Source organism: Protopterus annectens, chromosome 1.part0, assembly GCF_019279795.1.
Source record: "Protopterus annectens isolate FY-2018-M chromosome 1.part0, PAN1.0, whole genome shotgun sequence".
Lineage (NCBI taxonomy): Eukaryota > Metazoa > Chordata > Ceratodontiformes > Protopteridae > Protopterus > Protopterus annectens.
In genome coordinates this window covers 591703084-591728242 of record NC_056725.1, presented here as the reverse complement: position 1 = coordinate 591728242, position 25159 = coordinate 591703084, and the positions used below count along the sequence as shown (strand labels likewise).

The window sequence follows — 25159 nt, the reverse complement described above, 5'->3', positions numbered from 1 at the left end:
AAGGCCAACATTTTGAGGACTGAGCACATTTTTAAAGGATAGGTGGAAAATTGTAGATCGATAAGTGGTAGTCCATTCTTATTCACTTAAAAAATTAACTGCATAACAGGCTTTGTACCAACATGCATTGTCTGAACAGGAAAAACTGTGAAACTAATGGCTGACTGTAAACCTCAGTGAATACTGAATCCTCATTGACTTTTGAGAAAATGTGGGAGTGAGTGAAATTCTAGTATTTAGTGCAGACAATTAACTCTCTGAGCTATTAATGGGATGCTTCCTCTAGCTGAGGGGGTACAGAGTTTGGTTCTTTCTTCTTCTGTTTGCCTTCTATATCACTTTCAGCAAATAACTTAACCAGACTGTTCCTGAAGACTAAGTATATCTGGTTAACAAATAGGTTAAAAATAGAAACAGTTAAGAGTATAAAAAAGGGCAGGATATTTATATGCATTTTTCTGAATAGAAAGAACTGTGAAACTCTTAACAACATTATGTGGTTCCAAGGTCCTTCGGTCAGAGCAGAGTTGCATGTGTAATATACACACACATGTGAAGTCTAATTTCAGTATGCCCATGCATTCATCTGACACACACACACCTGAGCAGGATAATTTTACTGTGCTCATACATACACATACACACACATGCATACATACTCAAGGAGTGTGTTTCACAATGTTCTTATCTATTACAACCATTATAATGTGCAATAATAGAAAGGGTACAACATGCAATTCATTTTGGCTATTAAAAGGGTTGCATGGTTGACTTAATATAGTTTGCAAATAAATCAAAGCTCATCACACATTAAATATTACCTGTTTTCATACTAATCACAGGATACACCATATTTTTATATCAAAATGCAGCTGAAGAAAATACAATTTGAATAGTGGATGCTGGGGAACACCTTGCCAAACAAGATAGGGAACAATTTGCCAAATGGGATATCATCTAATACAAATTCAGGATGTTTAATACCATATGTCATCACACTAGCAGTAATAGAAGTGCCTCAGGTGAAAACAATATACTGAAATAGCAAATTTAGCTCAATGCATCTCCTTCTGAAATTAAGCCCTGAGCCAGCGGCAAGCAATTTTACTCATTGTTTCATTTTTAAATCATATAATAGCTGATTGTCAGTCTGCCTCATCATGAGGTTGGATTGGCAGCTGTGATGTGGTTAAGCTTCTGATTAATGTTAACCAGTATGAGTTTGTAGGTTCCAAAACTTAACAGTAGATCTATAGGTATATTACGTACAAATATGTCTAGCCAAAGAGAGGTGTTTCTCTTAAAGCACCTTAACAAATCTGATATGGACTAATACTCCAGCAGCATGTGATTTTTTTTTTATTTCATTTAAGTATTTGTTAGCCTGGTAAGTGAAGTACTCTTTCTTTGACATGTTTTAGTCACAAAAGACGCTACAAGGGTAAAGGTAAACGTAATAAATGCAGAAATTCTTTTAGAATAGTCAGTTAACCAAACATGTTTTGGGAAGTGAGAGGAAATGACAGCAATGAAAAAAAAAAAAAACAACATGGACATAGGAAGAGGACACAAATAAACACACACACATACACACACACACACACACACACACACACACACACACACACACACACACACACACACACACACACACACACACCAGTCTAGTGCCTGTAACCATGAGATAGAAACATTTATCAATAAATCATCCTGTTTGCCTTGCTTTTCATTTTGCTATAAGAGCAAACTATAACAAAATAGTGTTATAACCCACTCTCAGGAGGAGAAAGAGTTTGCACTCACACACACGCACACACACACCTACCTCTCTGATTTGTCCAACCATTCGTGGTGGTTCGCTGGGCAGTCCAAACGTCTTCTGGAGACTGGAATTCAAATTCCACCTGCAGGGAAGATGAAGATGTCACATAAAGAATCTTGTTTTTTGCGTCTGTACGACCGGATGCAAAGGGCATTCTTAAAGAAGAACACCCTTAAAAAAATTTTTTTTTTTAATTTTATTTCTTTTTTTAATTAAAAAAAAAAAAGATTTTATTTTTTCCAGACAAGAAAAGGCAGTCTCCATTTTCTGGGCAGTGTCCCTTATTTCCGGACAGTCCGGAAGAATTCTGGATGGTTGGCAACCGTAAGGTATGAGCAGGGGGCATTTAATAAAGAGATTCCTGCTAGCTTGAAAGTATCTTCTAGAGTACATTAGAAAATGATTGAAGTTGATTCAAGTCACATCTAGTGGAACATCTTGTTTTTTTTTTTTTTTTTGGTGTGTCTGTCTGTGTGTGTGTGTGCGCCCACTGTTGGGGTAATGAAGTTCTCAAGCTGTAGAGAAAAATGCAACTCCAGCACTTTTAGTTTCAGCAGACTTTACTAATCAAGGCAATGCTCACAAACAGAACAAAATATGTTTTTTACAAACTCATACTATTTTTGCTTACAGTGCATCTTCAGGTGAACAGAATGTAGTGATATGGTTATTTTAAATGTCATCATGAATTCTGCCATAACAATGGGCACACATTGATTTTATTTGAATAACTGTTGTAAAATTTTCAAAATTAATGTTTATCGGTGTAATCATTACCTGAAATTTATTATTTTACTTTGACATGTCATGTACATAATTGATTGTTTTTTTACCTTTCAGCCCACTGCAGTGGTTAACTTAATTAATGGCCTTTTATTATAATTAGATCAGTAGCAATGTAGTTAAATTCTGTCCTTCATATAATCAAATGTTTGTTACAGTTTTTAGAAGTATGTATTTGTCGACTTGAAAAGGGTAAAAATGAGAAATTATTCTAGGTGTACAGCCTTTTCAAATACACTGGGATGAGTGTATTTAATTTGTGCATGCATTCTGATTCATACTGTACTGCATTAACACACTGTGATGAGTACATTTGTTTTGTTTATTCATGTTATTTATTGCATCTGAATTTGTTTGCTGCTTTTTGTGAGATGCAGCAAGTTGCCAGTTTTGGATTGTTGGACTTCTCAATACCTTATTGCATGACCCTTTTGTTTGTGTAAAGTTTCTGTTTCACTCTGTTGTTAATGGCAGACGTATATCAGCTAAACCTGGAATTTAATGCAGACACCCAACATGACATTTTCTTTGTCACAGTATCTGTTTGCTGTGTGGTGATGATGAAATTGTCTTTTCTGTTTTGCTATTTCAAGGCCATTTTCCAAGTAGCGGATAAAGAAGTTCTGGCATCACAATTACTTGTACTAACAGGGCAAAGACTGTCTTATGCTTTGCTACACACCCAGACAAAGGAAGGTATGGAGCTTCTAGCCAGGCTGCCTCCAGTACTTTGCACTTGGCTCAAAGCAATGGTAAGTAGAAGTTTAGCATGGAAATTGTCCTGTAGAAATTGGATTTTATATACAGTGTATGTGAACATGCATATAGATGCAGAAAACAGCCATTAGCGATAGCAGATATTTCTTGAGGCTTTCTCAATCCATGATTTATCTTGTTTTTAACCTGCAGATATCAAAAGGTGCTAATGGTTCAGTTTTGTCAAAGGCAGGTCATGCCTGCTTAACTTCTTTGAGAAGGTCAAAAAAGCTGTGGATGATGACAAAGCAGTTCATACTGCTTGCCTCAACCTGTCTGAGGCATTCAACATAAATAATTATGATAGGGGAGTCCACCGCCACAAAGACGTGAGTCATTGGAGGAATCACATGGGCATCAGTGCTGGGGCCTTTCCTTTTTGGCATGTACTTACCTGAAGTCAAGGCAAATGCCATGGGCCTCTGGCTTGCACAGTATCCAGATGACTGCAATCTAGGTGTGATCATTGAATCTCCTAAAGACACAGATACCTGTCAAGAAGGCGTGATGCAGACAAACAACTGATGGAAGAGCCATGGACTAAAACTCAATGTGAAAAAATGCATAATAGTACCCTTTGGAAAAACATCCACCCCTGAAAAATGATCACATTCATAACATATCCCTAAAAGCAGAATCAGTGGTCAGGGATCTAGGAATGCATGTTGAAAGTAATCTTACTTTTGACTACCATATGTCTACTATGATGAGAAAATCAATGTATATTGCGCAACTTATAATTAAGGACATGTCATCCAGGTCAAAAGAGGAGGTTGTTCCAATGTGCTTGGCTATTAATCAGACCAGTCACAGAGTACAACACATTCTTCGGCTTGTAGCTGAACAGGTGCTTGCAACAGTTTGAAAAAACACAGTGGTTACTCACAAAAATAACAGAGAGCAAACAAGTCCTATGCAGACCATCTCAAATTCTTATCCCTGTACTCTGTCTTCTACAGATTGCTGCACAGTAATCTATGCCTAGTATACAAGGCATCCTTTAATCCTACATTGATGGATTTGTTGCACATTTGCAAAACAAGTAGTATCAGAAATACCAGTTCTAAAGACCCAAACCTCATCTGCAACATAAACAAGATATGTTGGAGGGACAGGTGTGTATCTCAAAGATTACCCGTTCAATGAAACAGGCTTCCCATGCATGTGAAGCAAAACTAATCCCAAACCATATTTTCCTAATGGATAGAGGCAACTTGTGAATACTTGATGTGTAGAAGCCTATATTTTAACTGTAAAATTCCTTGAGGTTTTAAAACATGTCAGCAATGTTTTGCTAAATTTGGAATAAACTGGCTAGGCCTAAGATTACACTTGGACTGATAGCCTTGTAGACACATATGAACATACATTGTCCAGGTGAAAAAACATTTTCGCATCATTTTATACTTGTTCCCATTGGTGCTACTTCTCATTACATTCACAATGCACTAAATCTGAAACGACAGATATGCCATAAATGGATTTAGCAGATCACCACCTCCTCAGTTCTTTCGTGTACCATGAAAGATTACGTCATTAGGGAAAGCTGGACTGGCGTAGTTTTCAATTGTTTGTCAGACAGTGTGCCTAAGATTTCATTTTCAGACCATTGTGTGTGCTTGTGATGTCCAGGTTATTGCTCCATGAGTGCAGGTGTGTACAAAAATGTTAAGATAGACAAGGTAGGCGTATGGTCTGAATGAGGTTTCCTTGGACCAGACCATTCCTCAGAAATTTGCAAGTTCTTCATAGACTTTAATGTTTGCAAGCTTTACACAATGCAGTTTGGGACCACTTCTGAAAGCAGGCATGGAAATAGGACATGAACAAGACATTATTTTCCTCATCTCTGACAAGGAAATAATAAACAAGAAATGTGATTCCAATTTTCTTTGATGTAATAGTAACTTAAAAACATTCCAAAAACTGAAGTAGGTTTCATTCCATGTCCCAATAGAAATCAAATTCTTCTGCCCTTATTTAACTACTAAACTTATCCTGATAGTTCTGTCTTTTATCAGTCCTTTTATTATGAGGTATTAGTGCTGTCAGCCTTGTCAGTGCCTTCAGAGGCTTTGGCATCACTTCCTTCTAGTGGCAGTATCAAAATTAGTTTCAGCAATGATGTTACTGTAAGGGGCTGCATGAAAACATTATGGCTGATCACTAAAATATCAACCACAGTAAGGTTGAATGGCCATTTGCCAAAACAGCACCAGTCTAACAAAAAATACTGTTTACTAAAGAAAGAACAAAAAAAAAAACCCAGCTGACAAAGGACAAAAGTCTGTGGTATTCAAAATAATCAAACATAAGTAGAAAAGCCTCAAATACCACCAAGACTTGGACAGTTAAATCCATATATTTAATAAAAATATAAAAGATAAGCGCTTTCAGAAAAATCCTTCATCAGATCAAAGAGTAAAAAGTGAAGAAATCCTTTATACAAAACATAGACCAATCAGAAGTCCACAATGAGATCACGCCTACTGGTACATTTATATTATTGGTTTAAATGAACCAATACACACGTAACAAATTTTCTAATCAAAATCAATGTGTAAGCCTTCATTTTTTCAGAATGGGTTTAAGTGGAAGGTATGCATTTAATCCAGGTGGTTTATCCGCTTGTAAAGACGCGATCCATCATGTCTCAACAACTTCTGTATTATTTTTCAAATCACCACCCCTTACATTAACTTTACATTTTTCTAGCACCATAAAAGTGAACTGATGCTCTGGATAAATTAATTTATGTTGGAACAAAGCATTAGTACTTTTCTTTAATCTGATGTCACTAAGGTGCTGAAGTATTCAATTCTTCAGCATTCTGTTAGTTTTTCTTATATAAAACGAGATGCATGATTCACATTTAGCTAAGTAGATAGCATTTTGAGTGTGGCAGTTAGCATATAAATCAGGCTTATATTCTCTCTTAAACACTGGATGCACAAAAATACGCTGTTTACATACGTATCTACAAGCTTTACAACGATGACAGCAATAGGTCCCTCTTCTTTCACTTAAAACCAGCTTATTCATGGTATTCCTGTTATTATTAGATAAAAGCTGTTTCAAATTTCTATTCCTGTTGTAGCTAAACTTCGGAGTATCACCCACAATGGGTCTAAACACCTCATTGGAAGATAAAATCTTCCAGTTCTTAATAATTGCACAAATTCCTTTAATGTCACTACTATATTTGAGTGGTACTCTGATCTTGGTGGGAATTTTGTTCACCAGTAATCTCATTCATTGCTTCTTGATCAATAGCTCCATTAAACCATGGTGCACCCCTTGTTCCTCTACTTCTCTTCACATCTTGTACAATATTATTGACCAGTCATATATTATATCCATATTGTTGAAAATTCTGTGTTAATGACATTAATTCTCTTTCAAAGCTTATACCATCAGTGGTTAACCTTGAAACCTGTAATGAGTGCCCTTTTACAATATTGGGAAAAACATGACTTGGGTGCATGCTGTCAAACTTTAATAAGGTGCTTCTCCAGCATTCTTCTTATATATATATATATATATATATATATATATATATATATATATATATATACATATATATGTGTATATATATATATATATATATATATATATATATGTGTGTGTATATATATATATGTATATGTATATGTATATATATATATATATATATATATATATGTATATGTATATATATATATATATATATATATATATATATATATATGTATATGTATATATATGAGTAGTCATCTGGCCAAACTTAAGGAAGACCTTAACATCCAAGAATTCAATTTCTTCTGTAGAATAATGCATAGTAAACCACAAGAAGGAAGTTGTACCTTCTAAATAACCAATGAACTGTTGTAATTCTGTTACTTCCCCTCACCAAAGAAGGAAGGCATCGTCTACAAATCTACGGTAGAACACAATTTTCTCTCTCCATAGATTATCTGGAGAAAAGACAAAACGTTCTTCCCATAAGGCAAGCACAATATTTGCATATGAATTAGCACAGGGTGTGCTCATCGCAATACCCCAACTCTGCCCATAAACTTGATTTTGAAATATAAAAGTGTTGATGTTATGTAGTCCAATCTCGCCTACATTCTTACGGGTTAGGAGCCGAATATTGGCTCTGACTCTGCCAACTTTTATTTTCTAGCACAAGGTCTCTAATTGGCTGGGCTAAACAGGTATCCCATGTTGCACTGCTCCATAGCCCCAGATCTCATTTGCCGCTCGTGTTAAGTACCTCAAAATTTCTATTTTTCTCTTCAGAAAATTGTTGTGATTCAAACAAAAGCTATTTTAATAGCTATTTCTTCTTGTTTACTGTATATATTTGGTTGAAGTGTTGTCTGTGTGTGAGTGGTATCCCTAACTGTTCCGGTGGGCTAGGCCCATTTATGTTAGAGGACCTAGTCCTCCTTTTTGTGCAGTGTTTTGTGCTTTGGCTTCCTGTATTTCAGTGTGTTTTTTTTCTCTGGTCGAGTTGTGTGTTGTAGTTCTAGAACTGTTTTACTTAGAGGTTCTTGGGTTTTTGTGTGTAGCTATAGTTTCCCGCCTTTGCTGTTTCCCTGCTAGGTCTCCCTTTCGTCTTGGTGTTTAATACCTTACTTGAGATGTCTAAGGATCAAAAGGAACATAAACCTTCGGGTTTTAAGAAATGTTCCAAATGTAGCTACAAGATGTCTATTACAGACGGACATTCCATGTGCGTGTATTGCCTAGGAGCAATTCACTTCCAAGAATCCTGTAGTTTTTGCCACGCCTTCAGTCTGAGGGTTCTACAGGAAAGAAAAAAATAAACTTATATTGAAGGGACTCCTAAAACCTTCGTTTGAGGCGTCTTTAGACTCGACTTCGAGTACTCAGTCTAAGGCTTCGAAGGCGAAGAAAAGATCTCCGGCTTCATCTGTCTCCTCAGAGCCTCCGTAGAAAACTTCTAAACTGAACTCTACCTCCTCAGCTCCTCTGTCCTCGGGGCCGCAGGAGGTGTCTGTTGTGCTGGAATCGACCTCGGCTCCAATTTTATTGGAACCCATTCGGAGCCGGTCCCCCAGTGTTAGGCATGGCTCTCCTGATAGGAGATCCCAATCCCCCTCTCTGTCCTCCAAGTCCTCCAGGCTGTCTGATTTGGATGTCGATAGGGTGGTTGAGAGGCTCCTGCAGTCACCAGAGTTGGCTAAATTATTCTCGGCTCCGACCCAGTCAGCTCCGGAGCCCGTTCCGATGCTTAGTGTCGATGGTTCCTCCTCCGAGCACTTCCTTGTCTTCAGAGTGCTCCGCTCCGAGTGATGTTCTTGTGCTGGCTCCGATACCCCCCAAGGGTTTGTCGGTGCCGACATCGGCTCCAACCATGTCGGTCCCGTCCACAGGTTTCGGTACTCGGGTTTCCTCTGTTGGGCCCGAAGGGGATACTTCGGGACATCTGTCGGTTCCGAGCCTCCTCCTCTGCGCATCGGCTCAGGGAACCCCGACCCCGGTCGTGGCCTTGGAGGCCGGTCAGTCCTTCGGGAGGACCCGCCTTTGAGGTCATGAGGAGTGCACTGGCCAGATCTTCAGTTACATCACACGGATCGGTCATTCTGTCCCCTTCCACCTCGGCTAGAGCCTCTGGCACCCCCCTATCCGTGGATGGCGGAGCCCAAACGTCTGGGGATACTCCCATAATTGGCCCCCAACTTTCTGAGGGTCCCTCAGAGTCCATGCCTGAGGAGCCCCCCAGAAAGAAGTTGTGCAAGAGGAAGCACATAGACTCCCAGGACGAGTCTCTCACTTCTGATACCGACCTCGAGGAGTCAGAGGGGTCCCCCAAATCGTCCTCTGATGATGTCTTTTTCTCTGACATCCTGGAGATATTGAGACAGAGAGGCGACTGGCCGTCCAAAACCACCTCTGAGGAGGAGTCAGTATTCCTCAAAGCCTTTGGAGCTCAACCCTCCACCTCCTGGGTGTCTCCACCTTTCGACGAGCTCCTGAATTTAATTTGTTGAAGGGTGTGGGAGAATCCTGATTCGGTGGAACCTGTACCCAGAAGGCTCAATAAGTTTCTTTCGGGGAAAGAGTTCCTGTCCAAAGGGGTTTCTGAAGATGCCATGGTGCTGGCGGCGGCCACACAGCAGGAAGTAGCTGAGTCTTCTTCTTCCGTCCATCCTTCTAACAAGGAGTCCAGGAGCATGGACCGCTACGGGAAGCGTACCCTCTTGTCAGCGACCTTCACCCTACGGTCGCTGAACTATCTTTGTCATTTTACACGGCTCCAGAGAGATCTCCTCAAGGTGTTAAGAGATACTCTAACGGGTAACGTACCTGAGGCGTTAGCACACACAGTTAACACCCAGGTGTCTACCCTCAATTCGATTGTCAACTCGTCCATGAGGCTCATTTCGTATGCAGCTGGGGGGGCGAGTAGGGCAGCTAGTTCGGGAGTAGCCCGCAGGAGGCAAGCCTGGATGCGCTTGTGTCATTTTGCGGAGGCCTTCAAGTCTTCCTTCACTGATGCCCCCTTTGATGGGTTCTCACTTTTTGGGACCAAAGTGAAAGACACCCTCACCAGATGCGAGCAAGAGGGAAAGACCCTGTCTGCCGTAGGGGTCCGTTTTTCACTTCCCTCTAGGCCTTACCCCAAGGCTCAGAGAAGAGGGAAGATGTGGTTCAAGAAATCACAGAAGTTTTTCCCTGCCGCACAAGGTGAGTCCCCCTCCAGAGGCAGAGGAGGGGGAGGTTATTCTGGAAGACGCCGCCCTAGAGGCAGAGGTGGCCCCCGCAACTCAGGAGACTGGGATTCCTTTTTCGGTTCCATGTGCTGCCCAACTGTGCTATTCCGGAGCCAGTCGGGGGCGGCATTTCGTTGTACCCGGAATCCTGGGCAAGCATCACCCAGGATCGATGGGTACTCCGAAGGTTATACCATTCCCTTTTTGTCAGACCCCCCTCCAGTCAGGAGGATCCTGGACGTTCCACCCAGTCAAAGGGATCACGCAGCATTTGAAGTCTTAAAGCTGCTAGACAAAGGAGTCATCCAACCTGTCCCCTCAGACCAAATCGGGTTAGGGACTTACTCAAGACTCGTTTTGGTACCGAAAAGAACAGGGGACCTGAGACCCATTCTAGATCTCAGCCGATTAAACCACTACTTTCTGAAGTCCAAGTTCCGAATGGTCACCTTTCAGTCCATTTTCCCTTTGCTGGGAAAAGAAGAGTGGATGTGCTCCATCGACCTCAAGGATGCTTGCTACCATATCAAAATGGACAGGGCATCCAGGAGTCACTTACGCTTCCGGCTGGGAGCCAGTCATTTCCAGTTTCGTGCCCTGCCCTTTGGTCTCACCACAGCCCCCAGGGTGTTCACCAAGTGCTTGGCGGTGGTGTCAGCTCACTTGAGACATCAAGGATTCCAAGTGTTTCCATACCTGGATGACTGTCTCCTTACCGCCCCCACCAGGCATCTTCTCATCCGGGCTAGGGACGCTACCATTACCCTCTGTCAACAACTAGGAATTACCTTGAACTGGGAAAAATCTGCCTTGCTGCCCTCACAACGTGTCACATTTATAGGCGCAGAGCTAGACGCCATCCAAATGCGAGCCTTTCTGCCCCAAGAAAGGATCGGAGTATTGCAGAGTCAGGTTCATGCTTTATTACCCCTCAGGAAAGTACAAGCGAGATGGGTGCTTCAGCTTCTGGGATCCATGGCAGCTACCATTATGTTAGTGCCTCTAGCGAGATTACACATGAGGCTTCTTCAGTGGCTTCTCTTTGCCCAATGGTCCTTTCAGAAACTCCCTCTTTCCCACCAGATCCTACTCACGGACCGATGCAAGCAGGATCTCCATTGGTGGCTATGCCCCACCAATCTGGACGAGAGAAAACCGTTTGTCCCTTCGTCACCCGTCGCCACAGTGACCACAGACGCCTTCCAGATGGGGGGAGGGGGGGGGCATTATCTTGGCAGGACAGTCCAAGGCACGTGGCAATATGACGAGGTACATCTGCACATCAGTGTTTTAGAGATGAAAGCGGTGTTATTGGCGTTGCGGGCACTTCAGAGCTCTCTTCCTCTGGGAACGATTGCAATTCACTCGGACAACATGTCTGTTGTGTGGTACTTAAACAAGCAAGGAGGAACCAGATCTTACCCCCTGTGCAGAGAGGCCATGCGAGTGTGGCAGTGGACAGTGTCTTCCCAATGGTTTCTAGTGGCAACGCACATTCCGGGGAAGGCCAATGTGATGATAGACATGCTGAGCAGAGCTATTCTGATGCCTTACGAGTGGTCCCTGAACCTTCTGGTTGCAGAACAGATTTTCAACAGGTGGGGTCAGCCTTGCTGCGATCTTTATGCCAGTCCCCTCAATGCCAAATGCAGCAGCTACTTCACCCTGATCCCCCCACAGGGGGAGTCACCCAGGGACACTCTAGTCCACGATGGACCCTCCGGTCTGCTCTATGCTTTCCCTCCATTTCCTCTGTTACCAAGAATGATTCAGAAAGCCATATCCTTGGGAAGCAAGATGATTCTAATTGCCCCACACTGGCCTCGCCAAGTCTGGGTCTCTTTTCTTCATCAATTCGCGGTGGACAGTCCTTGGACTCTGGACCCAGTACCAGACCTACTGACGCACATGTCGGGGCAGTTCCATCCCTCCCTGCGGACCCTCAGGTTGACAGCCTGGCTACTCCACTTCCATCGTTAGTCAGACTTCATCGTTTTTCGTCTGAGGTGGTGCACATTTTATCCTCTTCTCATAAGTCTTCCACCAGGAAGATTTATTCCAGCAAATGGAAGGGATTTTCCATTTGGGCTCAGGCCCAGGGACTTGACCCTTACACAGCCCCAATTCCTGCTGTTTTGGATTTTCTCTCTATGCTCTTTCAACAGGGTTCCGCCCCTGCTACCATTAAAGTGCAGCTGGCTGCTATTTCGAATTTTCATACCTCCTACCCTTAGGGCACATAAACTCTGTAAGGCCTTTCTGAAGGGCACCTTGTTACTCCGGCCTCCTGTGTCAGAACCTATCATGCCCTGGAATCTAAACTTTGTTTTGCAAGCCCTGACTTCCCCACCTTTCGAACCGGCTGCCTCATGTGACTTAAAGTTCCTGTCTTGGAAGACTGTTTTCTTGATAGCCATCACATCAGCTAGACGGGTGTCAGAGATTCAAGCTTTATCCATCAAACCCCCGTATTTAATCTTCCATAAGGACAGGGTTTCTCTTGGACCTAATCCGTCCTTTCTTCCTAAAGTTACATCTACTGTTAATCTCAACCAGTCTATTGAGCTGCCAGTTTTCTTCCCTCAATTCTCGAACAAAGCAGAGTTTAGATTTCATCAATTGGACGTGCACAGGCAATTACGATTCTGCTTACACAGGACAAAACAAATACGGAAAGCTGACCAATTGTTTGTGTCTTTTTCAGAAAGTAGAGCGGGATCCCCCATTTCCAAGGTTACAATCTCCAGATGGATTTCAAGTTGTATTTCCTTTATTTACTCCTCTGCGGGCAAAGATCTACCATTCCCAGTCAAGGCTCACTCTACCAGGGCTGTTTCTGCATCAACAGCTTACCATGCCAGACTTTCTTTAGATGATATTTGTGCTGCAGCCACGTGGGCTTCCCCACACACCTTTATTACTCATTACAAACTGGACGTGGCTTCTTGGGGCCAGGCTTCCTTTGGTTCCACAGTCCTCAGAAGTACCTTCCTTTGAGCCTCCCAGGATAGAGGTGCTAGGGACGCTGTCCCGTGAGTAAGAATGTAGGTGAGATTGGACTACATAACATCAAGAAGTTATGTACTCACCATAACGTTCGATGTATGTAGTCCATCTCGCCTCACATTCTTACGTACCCTCCCACCTGCCCCCTTCCTGGAGGATTTGGAGGCTGAAATTGGCGTTTGAGTACCCTTCAATGGCAGTTGTTTTTTCTTATTCCCCTTGATCGAGTTCTACTGTAGTGGGTTATTGTTATGCATGAGGTGCGATTGTGGTTTTGCAGCAAACTAGATCTGGGGCTATGGAGCAGTGCAACATAGGATACCTGTTTAGCCCAGCCAATTAGAGACTTCATGCTAGAAAATAAAAGTTGGCCGAGTCGGAGCCGATATTCGGCTCCGAACCCGTGAGTAAGAATGTGAGGCGAGATGGACTACATACATCGAATGTTATGGTGAGTACATAACTTCTTGTTCTCTAGCACCAACTGTAACAAATAGCAAATCCTATGAATACTACAGTCATCATATAGCTGATGTTCAACCAGAAACTCTCCAACTGCTTGGATTTTATAGGAATGACCATAAATAAATTGTTGACATCCAGAGTTACAAATAGGAACACCTAATCCATTATAGTTCCTTGTATATATTTGTTTAATGAACATAAAAATTGTGCTGTGTCCTTCAGTACATATCTGGCTTTGCATAGTGCTGGTTTCAGTTGTTTCTCTATCCATTTTGAAATGGGTTCTGTAGACCAGCCGTTGCACACTACAGTAAGTCTCAGTGCTGGATTCCTTTGATCTTTGTGTATTCTTGGCAAGCCATTTATTGAAGGAATGACTGGATATTCAACTAAGAAATACTGATACAATTCACTACTAAGCAATTGTCTGAGATGTAGGTCTTCTAATGTATGTTTCACTGACAAAATGATGTCTCTCCGTTCAGTTTCCTCAATTATTTGATAAGTTGAAGTAGCACTCAACATAGCTTTCATACAAAATATGTACCAATCAGTATTGAGGACAACGGCCAATCCCCTTATGTGCTTGTCTCGCAGTTATTTCCTTATTATTGACAAGTTCCTTTAAATCTCGTCTTTCAGCTGCAGTTAAATTGTGGAAATTGTAATGCCATGAATTCACATTTTCTGTAAATTCCTTTTCACAGACATTCAGAAATACATCCACTACAGGGTGTGTCACTGGAATGCTGACTGCAGCACTCAAAATGTTATCTACTTAGCTAAATGTGAATCATGCACCTCATTTTATATAGGAAAAACTAACAGAATGCTTAAGAATCGAATACTTCAGCACTTAGTGACACCAGATTAAAGAAAAGTACTAATGCTTTGTTCCAACATAAATTAATTTATCCAGAGCATCAGTTCACTTTTATGATGCTAGAAATATGTAAAGTTAATGTAAAGGTTGGTGATTTGAAAAATAATACAGAAGCTGCTGAGACACGATGGATCGCATCTTCACAAGCGGATAAACCACCTGGATTAAATGCATACTTTCCACTTAAATCCATTCTGAAAAAACGAAGGCTTAGACATTGATTTTGACTGGAAAATTGGTTATGTGGGTGTTGGTTCGTTTAAACCAATAATATGAATGTACCAGTAGGTGTGATCTCATTCTGGACTTTTGATTGGTCTATGTTTTGTATAAAGGATTTCTTCACTTTTTAATCTTTGATCTGATGAAGAATTTTTCTAAAAGCGCTTATTGTTTATATTTTTTGTTAAATATATGGTTTTAGCTGTCCAAGTCTTGGTGGTATTCGTGGCTTTTCTACTCATGTTTACTAAAGAAAGGGTAAAATACTCTTTCACAGTTATAAATCTTTATATTTATTGGTCAGCTTAATCATACTATATAAACTGTTTAAGATAAACTTTAAATTGTTTTGTTTCATTTCCTAGTTCTCTCCTTTGTATTTATGATAAATAGTTCAAATAAAGAGAAATTGTTGCAAATAGTGAAAAATAGTAGTAAGTACATTTTAGGTTAATAAAGTAGCAAACAAACTAAATACAAAGTAAATACATTAAAAATCACATGCATGGTAGGATGCAAAGAATAGTATAACAAATCAATAAGATAGATCAAAAGTTAGCTCTTTAAAGAGTGCTTGAACCCACTCAGTATTGGGGAATTCTCTCAACCACCTAGGTATCATGTTCTAGCAGTTTGCTTATTTGTAGATCTAAGGCAGTTTCAGTGACTGCCATTTCAGTGAAAATGTTTCACCAAAAGCACTTTTGTCAACAGTGGAGAATTCCATTTTCTCTATTACTTTGTAAATTCCCCCTGCAAAAAAATATTTAGTTCAGGTTTTATTGGAAGTGCTTTCTAGGAAACCTTTTCAGAATTTTTAGTTTCTTGGAGGAAGGTGTCGATAGATCAACATGATTCCATCCCAGAAGTATGGCCCTTGCTAAGCAAAAGTCCATAAGCCAGATGATTTGAGCTGCTTCACTGGAAGTGCTAGCAGGCCCTGGCTGGACTGAACACAGAGGACAGGATAGTTGATATCATATGAGTAGTTATTTCAGTTAATGGGTCCCAACTCATGCAGGGTTAAGTAAACCAAGAGAGGAGACATGAAAATAATCTGCTAGCAAATAGGCAGTCATGGAAGCTGAGAGGGCCTCTTCTCCAGGCTCATTTTATTCCCAAGGAAAGATGTTTCATGGAGGTTAGTCTTGGACCTTTCAAAATTAAATTCCTGGTAGAAGGTTTACAAAACTCACGGTGTACTTTCTTCCTTTTCTTCTTCTTCTTCAAGAGGTCTTTATGATCTGGCCTTACAGATAAAGACAAAAAAGTAAGAGCATTAAATTATGTTAAGAAATGCAGAGTGCAAACAGCAATGCTACAGGAGATGTTTTTGGAAAGAAGTGAACAAGCAAATCTGGAAAAGAAAGGATTTCAGGATGGATAGTCAGCAGATTATCTGGGACAAAGACTTATTTGAATTATTAGAGGAGCTCCAATAATGATAGAAGAGGAAATGTATATATAATAATGGGAGATTTGTGGTAGTAAGAGCTACTGGCAAGACTGGAGGATTACACTAGCATGTATTTATGTTCTACATAAAACTGCTGTTGTGGAGCTTAAGAAAACTGTGGGAGAAGTTATCAGCTTTCAGCAGGGGGTATTATTATATGTGGGGATTGGAACTTGATTTGCAGTAGTGAGGATGTATCTGGGGGCCTAGAAGGCAAAATATAATGAAAGAGTTTAGATTTCTGAAGAAATTCATGAAAATATTTGATACTGAAGATGTGAATTCAGTAGCTGGGACTCAGAATTTATATATTATTCCCCAAGGTGCAGTAACTGGGCTAGACTAGATAGAAATTATATTTCACAGGAACTTGTGCATTTAATTGAAAGCTGTTACACACATCCAATATTTCAGATCATGCGCCAATAACAGTGAAAATAAAAATGCAGAGTAATGAAGTAAAAGTGAGACACTGGCACTTCCCCACCTACCTGTTAACAACAAAGGAAGTCAAGGAATGGGTAGTGGAAATTATTCAAAGGTTATTAGGGAAAACAAATTTCTTCAGAAGTTATAGCTTACGTATAATATAGTATACAGTGAGTGGGATAAAATGAAAGTGGAGTTTAAAAATAGAGTAGAAATAAAATAGAAGATATGATTAAGAAGTAACAAGAATTATTTTGAGGGGCTGACAAAGGTTGATGCGTTGCAGAACAAGGGGAATCTGACACAACAAGAAGAGGAGCAACTGCAGAGTGCTAAAGAGAGATAGTAAGGGAGTGTCTGGATAATAGGCATGCATTTAGAAAGATTGCTTTTAAGCAACTGTTTTTTTTTGTTTGTTTGTTTGTTTTGTTTTGTTTATAACTCCAGAGCACAAAATATTTTCGCACAATGATTTAGGCAACAGAAAGTAGAAAGGGTTGTTGCTAAACGTAGAGAGCATATAACAAGAAAAAATAGCCAGAAATCTTGTAGAGGTATTAAATATATTTCTGAAGTTTTATATTAATTTGTATAAAGCAGAGACATGTAGAAATCAGCAAAGTACACAAATGGAAATATTTATGGAAGACTTAATTATGCAAAAGGTAGAGATAGATGAGACTCAACAGCAGTTAAGGTAGGATGAGATGAGATAAAAACAGGGATGTAAAATTGATCTGCAGGAAACTCAGCAAGAGTAGAAGGCATTCCTGTAGAAGTTTGGAATAAGGAGGTAAGAAAGTGATAAATATCTCTGTTTAATAGTATTTTAAAAGGAGGAGAAGCACCAGTATCCTGGAAGAAAGAAAAGCTGTAATGGCTGTAATACTTAGACAAACAGGCCCAGATTTGTGTAGGCCAATTTCAATTTCAAAATATGATTATAAAGTGTTTGTCTGTAACGGCTAAAAGAATGGAAAAGGTGTTGCCAAATTTAATGAAACTCAAAGTAGAAACAGAAGAAGATGAACTGGGGTGGGGGTTCAAGAAATAAGGAGAGAGTGGAATTTTGGAAGCAGATCATTAAGGAGAATAGCAACAGCTTACAGAATATTGTATTCATAGAGTTACAAAATGTATTCTAAGAACTAAGCCAGCAGAAGAATGGAGAAAGGAGATTTAGCCGACAGGGACAACTGTAGAGAATAGGCAAGAGGGGTTGGAATTTATTGGAGAAAACTGGCAAAGAAGCTAAGATACTGTGAGCAATTAACTAGAAAAAGGCAAAGGTAATGAGATGGAAAAAGGCCAATAAGACATTTGGAATACAGACTAGAGACTGCTTTCCCTATCAGGGATTGATATCACAGTATAAGCTGAGAGAAAAGGGATAAGGGGAGTCCTAAGTGAAAGATCTGCTCTGGTAGAGTTTTTAGTTCAATCTGTAACAGAAGCTGCTGTTAAATCGATAATTAGTATGGCATGTAAAATATTGCATAATAACTATAAGAACCAGTCAAAAGAGGTTAGAAAAGATTGGGAAGAAAGATTGTAGGCAATTCAGAAGACGACAATGGGAAGACACGTATGATTCCCAAATATGCAAGAAAGTGTAGAAGAGTTAGGATTTTTGTTTGGAAGTGTTTGCATAGATATTGTTATACCCTAAGCAGACTCCAAAGCTTTTTTTCTCCACATATATGGCAAATGTTGGAGGTGTGATGGGAAAGAAAGTGGTAACTGTGAACATATGTGTTGAGAGTGTACCGACGTGGCAGACAAAATGTTTTACAGAGTACTCTTGTCAGAGGTATTGGGTGAGCAAATGGGTGTAACCAAGGGAATGATTTTTTGAGCTGGGATACTGGATCTGAATTGCCTAGACATAGTAATGCCTTGTTGAGTTTAATTCTGGTGGCTGATAATAAAGCAATGATAAGAAAATGGAAACCAAAGTCTTAACCAACTGTATTTGAAGTGTTGAATATTGTAACAGAGATAGAAGAACTGGAAGTGGGATCTTTAGAAAAGGGTCAAAGAAAATTACATAGAAAAAAATGGAACTTTTTGCAACAGTACATGGATAATAATGTTTCAGAGGAGGATTGAGGTTTAAAGGAAGGCTGGAATTGAGCAATTTATGTAATGTTGGGCTGATGATAATTATACAAAAGAATGTATGGGATGTATAATGTTTGTAACCGGGAACACGTTAATATGTTTTTTTTTCTATGCAAGTGTATGTTTGCCTATGTCTTGAGTGATAATTCAGTAAAGGTGTTGAAAACAATGCAAAACAAACAAACTGAAAAAACAGGTCTTTATTATTAGTGTGGATATGATGGTGCTTATTTATGTGTCATAAACAACCAAATAGATTTTTTTTGTTGTTTCTGATGGGCTCAAAGCACTTCAGTTCTCCTCCTTACCCTTCAGGTTGTCTACTGCTGCCAAAATGTTTACCAGATGTTTAGGCCGAGGCTTAGCACTTCACATACTGAAAGGAGCACACATTTACCTGAACTTAAATCAGTACATTTTCTAAGCAGACTTCAGTGGCAGCTAAAGAGCATCCTGGAGTGTACCATGCAATGCTTCCCAGTCTGGAGATTTCTCTCAGACTTTAGGAGTCCCATATGTTATCTGAGTGTCATTCTGAACACCACAGACTATATGGTTTCCTTCCCACAGGGGAAAAAAAGAAAGCTAAGTCATTTTTTTTTCAATTACAAACATACTATGATCCTACAGTATGTAAAGAAGAAAGGGAATGTGTAGGCTAGCAGTGATAGCCAAGAGCTTGTGTCCAAGTAGGATATCTTGCTACAAGACAGACGTATTTGGTTAGCACAAAATGTTCTAGTGGACAGGCTGAAAAGTTCAGTGCCTTGTCTCCATGAATTGAGGATGTACCCAAGTGTCTTTACTGAACTGAGAAGGTCTTGGGGCACTCCAGCAAGTACACCTATTTGCCTCACCAGTAAGCTATTGGATCACCTAATTGTGCTTAAGATTCCCATGCAAAACAACTCAAGTAGTGGATGTGTTCTTCATGCCTTGGAAATGAGACTACCTGTATGTCTCCCTCTTCCTGCAATCCCGTAAGTATTGTGAAAAGCAATCCAAGATAGGTCCAGGTTAATTCTTATGACTGGTTTCTGACCAAAGCAGCCTTGGGGTATTCCTTTTGAAGAAACTGAGCAGCAGGGGCCTAGCAATACTCCTTTTATACTTGTCTGCTATTGCATCATCAAGGATCTCTGGTGCACCCGAGTTGAAAGCATCTATGCCTTACATGCTGGAAAATAATGGTCTCTGGTATACCAGTTTGAAAATGCATATGCCTTGCATAGTGGTGGTGCTGCGGTAGCGTTGTCGCCTCACAGTAAGATGTAAAATGCCCGGATTTTGTGATATAAAAAGTGAGACCACAATAAATCATTTCAAAACTTTCCCATCTTTAATGTGACCTATAACCTGTACAATTCAATTGAAAAACATATCTGTTAGGGGGAAGAAATATAACAAATTTAAGAAGTGCAATACACTGGTTGCATAAGTGTGCACACCCTTAAACTAATACTTTGTTGAATCACCTTTTGATTTAAGTACAGCATTCTGTCTCCTTGGCTACACACCTACCAACACAGAGACTGTGATTAACCCCAAATAAAGTTCAGCTGTCCTAGTAGGATTTTCCTGACATTTACTCAGTTGCCTGCTACAGCAAAAGCCTTGGTTTGCAGAGAGCTTACAAAGCATCAAAGGGATCTCATTGTTGAAAGGTACAAGTCAGGAGAAGGGTACAAAAAAATTCCACAGCATTGGCTATACCATGGAACACAGTGAAGACAATGATCAAAAAGTGGGAAAATATGGGATAACAGTGCCATTACAAAGAACTGGACGTCCCTCCAAAACTGATGAAAAGATAAGACGAAAACTGGTCAGGGAGGCTGCCAAGAGATCTACAGCAACACTGAAGGAGCTGCAGGAATTTCTGGCAAGTACTGGTTGTGTACTACATGTGACAACAATCTCCCATATTTTCCATATTTCTGGCCTGTGGGGTAGGGTTGCAAGAAGCAAGCCTTTTCTTACACAGAAAAATATCCAGGCCCAGCTAAAATTTGCAAAACAATACATCAAGTCTCCCAAAAGCATGTGGGAAAATGTGTTATGGTCTGATGAGACCAAGGTTGAACTTTTTGGCCACAATTCCAAAAGGTAAGTTTGGTGCAAAAACAACACTTCACATCACCAAAGGAAACACCATCCCTATGGTGAAGCATGATGGTGGCAGTATCATGCTTTGGGGTTGCCTTTCTTCAGCTGGAGCTGGGTCTTTAGTCAAGGTGGAGGGAATTTTGAACAGTTCCAAATACCAGTCACATTTGGCCCAAAACCTTCAGGCATCTGCTAGAATGATGAAGAGGAATTTCACCTTTCAACACAACAATGACCTCAAGCATACATCCAAATCAACAAAAGAATGGCTTCAGCAGAAGAAAATTAACGTTTTGGAATGACCCAGCCAGAGCCAAGACCTAAATCCAATAGAAAATCTGTGGGGTGACCTGAAGAGGGCTGTGCACAAGAGATGCCCTCACAATCTGGCAGATTTGGAGCGGTTTTGCAAGGAAGAGTGGTAAAATATTGCTAAGTGAAGATGTGCCATGCTGATAGACTCCTACCCAAGAAGACTGAATGCTGTAATTAAATCAAAAGGTGCTTCAACAAAATATTAGTTTAAGGATGTGCACACTTATGCAGCCAGCTTATTGTATGTTTTTTATTTTTTATATTTTTTCCCCTAACAGATTTGTTTATCAATTGAATTTCACAGGTTATAGATCACATTAAAGGTGGGAAACATTTTGAAATTATTTATTGTGGTCTCATTATTTTTATATCATAAAAACCTGGCATTTTAACAGGGGTGTGTACACTTTTTATATCCAGTGTATATGTATGCTCCAGATGTGGCCATCAGAATGCAGCCAACACCTATATTAGTAAAAATGCAGTCATACAAGTTGAAGTAGCTGCTACTGACAAAATTGTGGCAGAAGAGAAAAGTATTAAAATTGGGAATGTAACAGAGTTTGTGGAAGTAATTATTTACTGTACACCAGACAGATGTGAAGCAAGTTTATTTCAGCAGTCATGGGATATTGAAACACAAGTATGTGATTCAAGTTGCTATATCCATATGTCTTCAGAATCACTTTTCCTGGAGGGTCAAGTACATTTTTGGAAACAGAGCAGGCTGTAGCAGAAATAAAAAAGCTCAGTCAACAAAGAGTGAACCAGTAAGTTGAAAGAGTGACTGCTTCTGTCCACAGCAAAGCCCATAGAGAGACTTTGCCAGTAAAACATTTTCCATTGTTCAAAAGGAGAAGGCTGGAGCAACAGAAAAATAGGAGTTGACTAGGAGAATCAGGAGTAGCTTGGAATTGAACCAGAGACTGGTTGAGAGATGGAGAGGATCAGGAAGAAGACAAGCAACATTGCAAAATTAGTGAATAAATAGGAGACTATAAAGCATCAGTCCCATTAGATACAAAATAGATATGTGAAATGAGACTTTCCAAAATAAAGTGGCTGAGAATGACTGGAATTTTGTTGACGGTGTTAAACTGGTGGGTGAACTGCAAAGTATATACCACACTTTATATCATTAATGTTCATGAGGATACTGAATAGATAAAGAAGTAATTGTAAGTAAAACAGTTGTGTTTTTACAAATTTTGATATAAAAATGTAATGATTTCAATGGTATGTTTTACTGTATGTTATACTGTAAAGCAGTTTTGTGATGTGCAGTCGGGGTATTTTAAATGCAAGGTGGGGAGAGTCTTATCTGTGACTGCTGCTTATATTAAAGATATTAAAGCAAGAAAGTATTTTTTTCATAGTTGTAAGGTATCCAGGCTTTATTTATATTTTAACAAAGTAAGAAAGGCTGGATTATAAGCAAGTTGTAATATAATGTTGTGATCTTGGGCTGTTGGAGTGTAGGATGGAAAAGTGTATTGATCATATCATATGTAGAATTAATATAATTTCCCATTTTTATAGGTTAACTTCTGGATTAATGCCCGTTGTTTGATATATAGACAAGTTTCTTATTAAGCAAAAAAAAAAAAAAAAGCATTAAAGATAAGACAGCCTGATGAAAGGTATGGAAATGTTAGTTCTTTCTTTTATCTGTAAAGTTATTTCCTGGGATTCAATAATCCCTACACTAAGTGTACACTGTTATGAGTGAACAGACAAACATAGTCATAATTCACACCTTCTTCCTCCTAATTTTAATTTTCTTGCATCTTTAAATATTGACAGGGATTTGTAAAGATTACCTAAAGTGTAGACTGTATGTACACTTACTGTAATCTTTCTGAGTGAGTAGAAAGCACAACAAATGTGGTAGGGACGTTCTTGAATACATATGTACACATAGTGTAGGTTTTATTGAATCTAGCCTCTTATCTTTTTTCCATTAATAAAGTATGGGAGGCACGAAGTCTACAGGTTCAAGCAATTAATCACAAGAGGTCTAAGCAGCGTGTGTTCTGGATTCTTTCTTGTATGTGCAAAGTCAGTCGCTGTTTTTTTTATTTTTCATTACTAGCTTGGTGATAAGAAGTCTGCAGGTGCAAGCAGTTAACCATGAGAGGTCTGAACACCGTCTAATGAATAAATAGTACAAGGCACATGGTAATTAACATTTAAAGGTACATTGGCAAGCAGTTTACTGAAAAATAAATGAAGTTTGAAACTGTGAGATGTAAATAAGTTAACTAGTAATTGCATCCAAAGCAGCCTTAGTACTTTAATGCATTTAATATAATAGTGCACAGTTTATTTATTTAAAGGTAGCCAGTACACTTTTTCTTAGGGCTAAAAGTTAATGTTTAATGAAAGCATGCAAGCTGTTTTCCACATCTGGAAGAGAAACTGAGATATGAAAAGAACATATAGCAGTTAATTTAAGTGGGAACACAGGCTGTAGCATGTGTTTTAGCATGGATAACCCTTCATTTTAGATTAAGTAATGCCAGTGGGTGCAATTGCTAATTTGAGGCAGCCAGTCCTTTCTGGAGGGGTAAACTTTTTTGTTGAAAATATTCATAGTTGTATGTGTGTGTTCTAAGTTAGAAGGGGATAGAGGTTCTGAAAATGTATTTATTGTTTTTTTAAGTGTTTTCATTGAAGCAAAAAAGTCTTGAATATGTGCAAGTGGAGATGAGAAGAAGCAACTACGTAACAGAACAGTCTGCCAAATGTTAGTGTGTGCATGTAGGCTAAGAGTATGAAATATATAGTCAAAAAAATTGTCACGTATAGTTGGTGGGCCTAAAAAGCATTCTGTCATAATGGATACTGTGTCCATATTTCATGGAATGTAAATGGCCTTACAGTTATTAATGAAAAGCAAAGGTTATTCATTTAAGTATAGGACACAAAGAGCGACATTGCAGGAGACACATTTAGACATAAGTAAGCATGTATATTTGACAGAGAAAGTATTTCAGGGAGGGCATTCAGCTTACTATCAGGGACAAAGGAAAAGGAGAATAATAATACTGATTGCAAATAGTGATAGAAGATAAGGAAAAGACAGTAATGGTAGGTTGTGGTATTATTGGCACAGGAGAGGGGTTATACTGGCATGCATTTAAATTCTACCTAAAAATGTTATTATAAAGCTTAAGACAATTTTGTGAGAAACAAGTTTTCAGCTAGAAATATAATGGGTGGGGAGTGAAACCTGATGTGTAATACTGAGGCTGCATTAGGGTGACCTAAATGAGAAAATATAACAAAAAAGAAGCAGTATATGGGAATGTTTTGTATGGAAATTCAGTAATAGAAACCTAGACATAATTTGCTTATTTTTCCCCAGGGGATAATTGAGCTAGACAGGATCACAGTAACACATGTATTTAAATGAAAGCTTTGAAACGCATCAAATAACTCTTTCAGACCAAGCAGCAGTAAACTTTAAGATAAAAATGCAGGATAATGAATGAAAAAAATGAGACACTAGTGTTTTCCCAATTATATGTAAAAGAAAGAGGAATTTAAGGAGTGAGTAGTGGAAGTGATTTGAGAGTTATTGAAAAGATATAAATCCCTTCAGAAGGGATAGCTAGTGAGTGGAATAAAATGAAATGGAGTTTGAAAACATGGTAGAAATAAAAGAAATAACTATGGGAAAAAGGTAATTGCAATTATTTCAATGGGTTGACAAAAGTTGAAAGTATTGCAGAATAAGTAGAATCTCACAGAACAGAAAGAGGAGGAATTACAAAGTGCTAAAGGGAAAATAGAGGAGTATTTGAATAATGTACAAGAGTTTAGAAAGGTTGCTGTCAAGCAATTATTTTTGATAACCATTCCAGGGCACAAAACTTTTAGTACAACTGAGACAACAAAAAGTGGAAAGGAATGCTGCCAAACTTAGGGTGCCTATTACAAGAAAATAACCAGAGGTCCTGTTATATTAGAGATATTTTCAGTATTTTATGAAAATGTATATAATGGAGAGGAATTTGGAAACCAATAAAAGGCACAATTGGAAATGTTTATGGAAGATATAATTATACCAA

The 25159-nt window shown here is 39.3% G+C and overlaps 1 protein-coding gene across 1 annotated transcript in view; it reads left to right on the top strand.

Annotated features, from left to right (window-relative positions):
* The window catches only part of RAB3GAP2 (RAB3 GTPase activating non-catalytic protein subunit 2), a 2949955-nt gene that overhangs the window by 2898593 nt on the left and 26203 nt on the right, over nt 1-25159 (top strand). The window contains exon 34 of the mRNA XM_044061656.1: nt 3199-3357. Coding sequence (XP_043917591.1) covers nt 3199-3357 — 159 coding nt within the window. The remainder of the gene's footprint in view (nt 1-3198; nt 3358-25159) is intronic.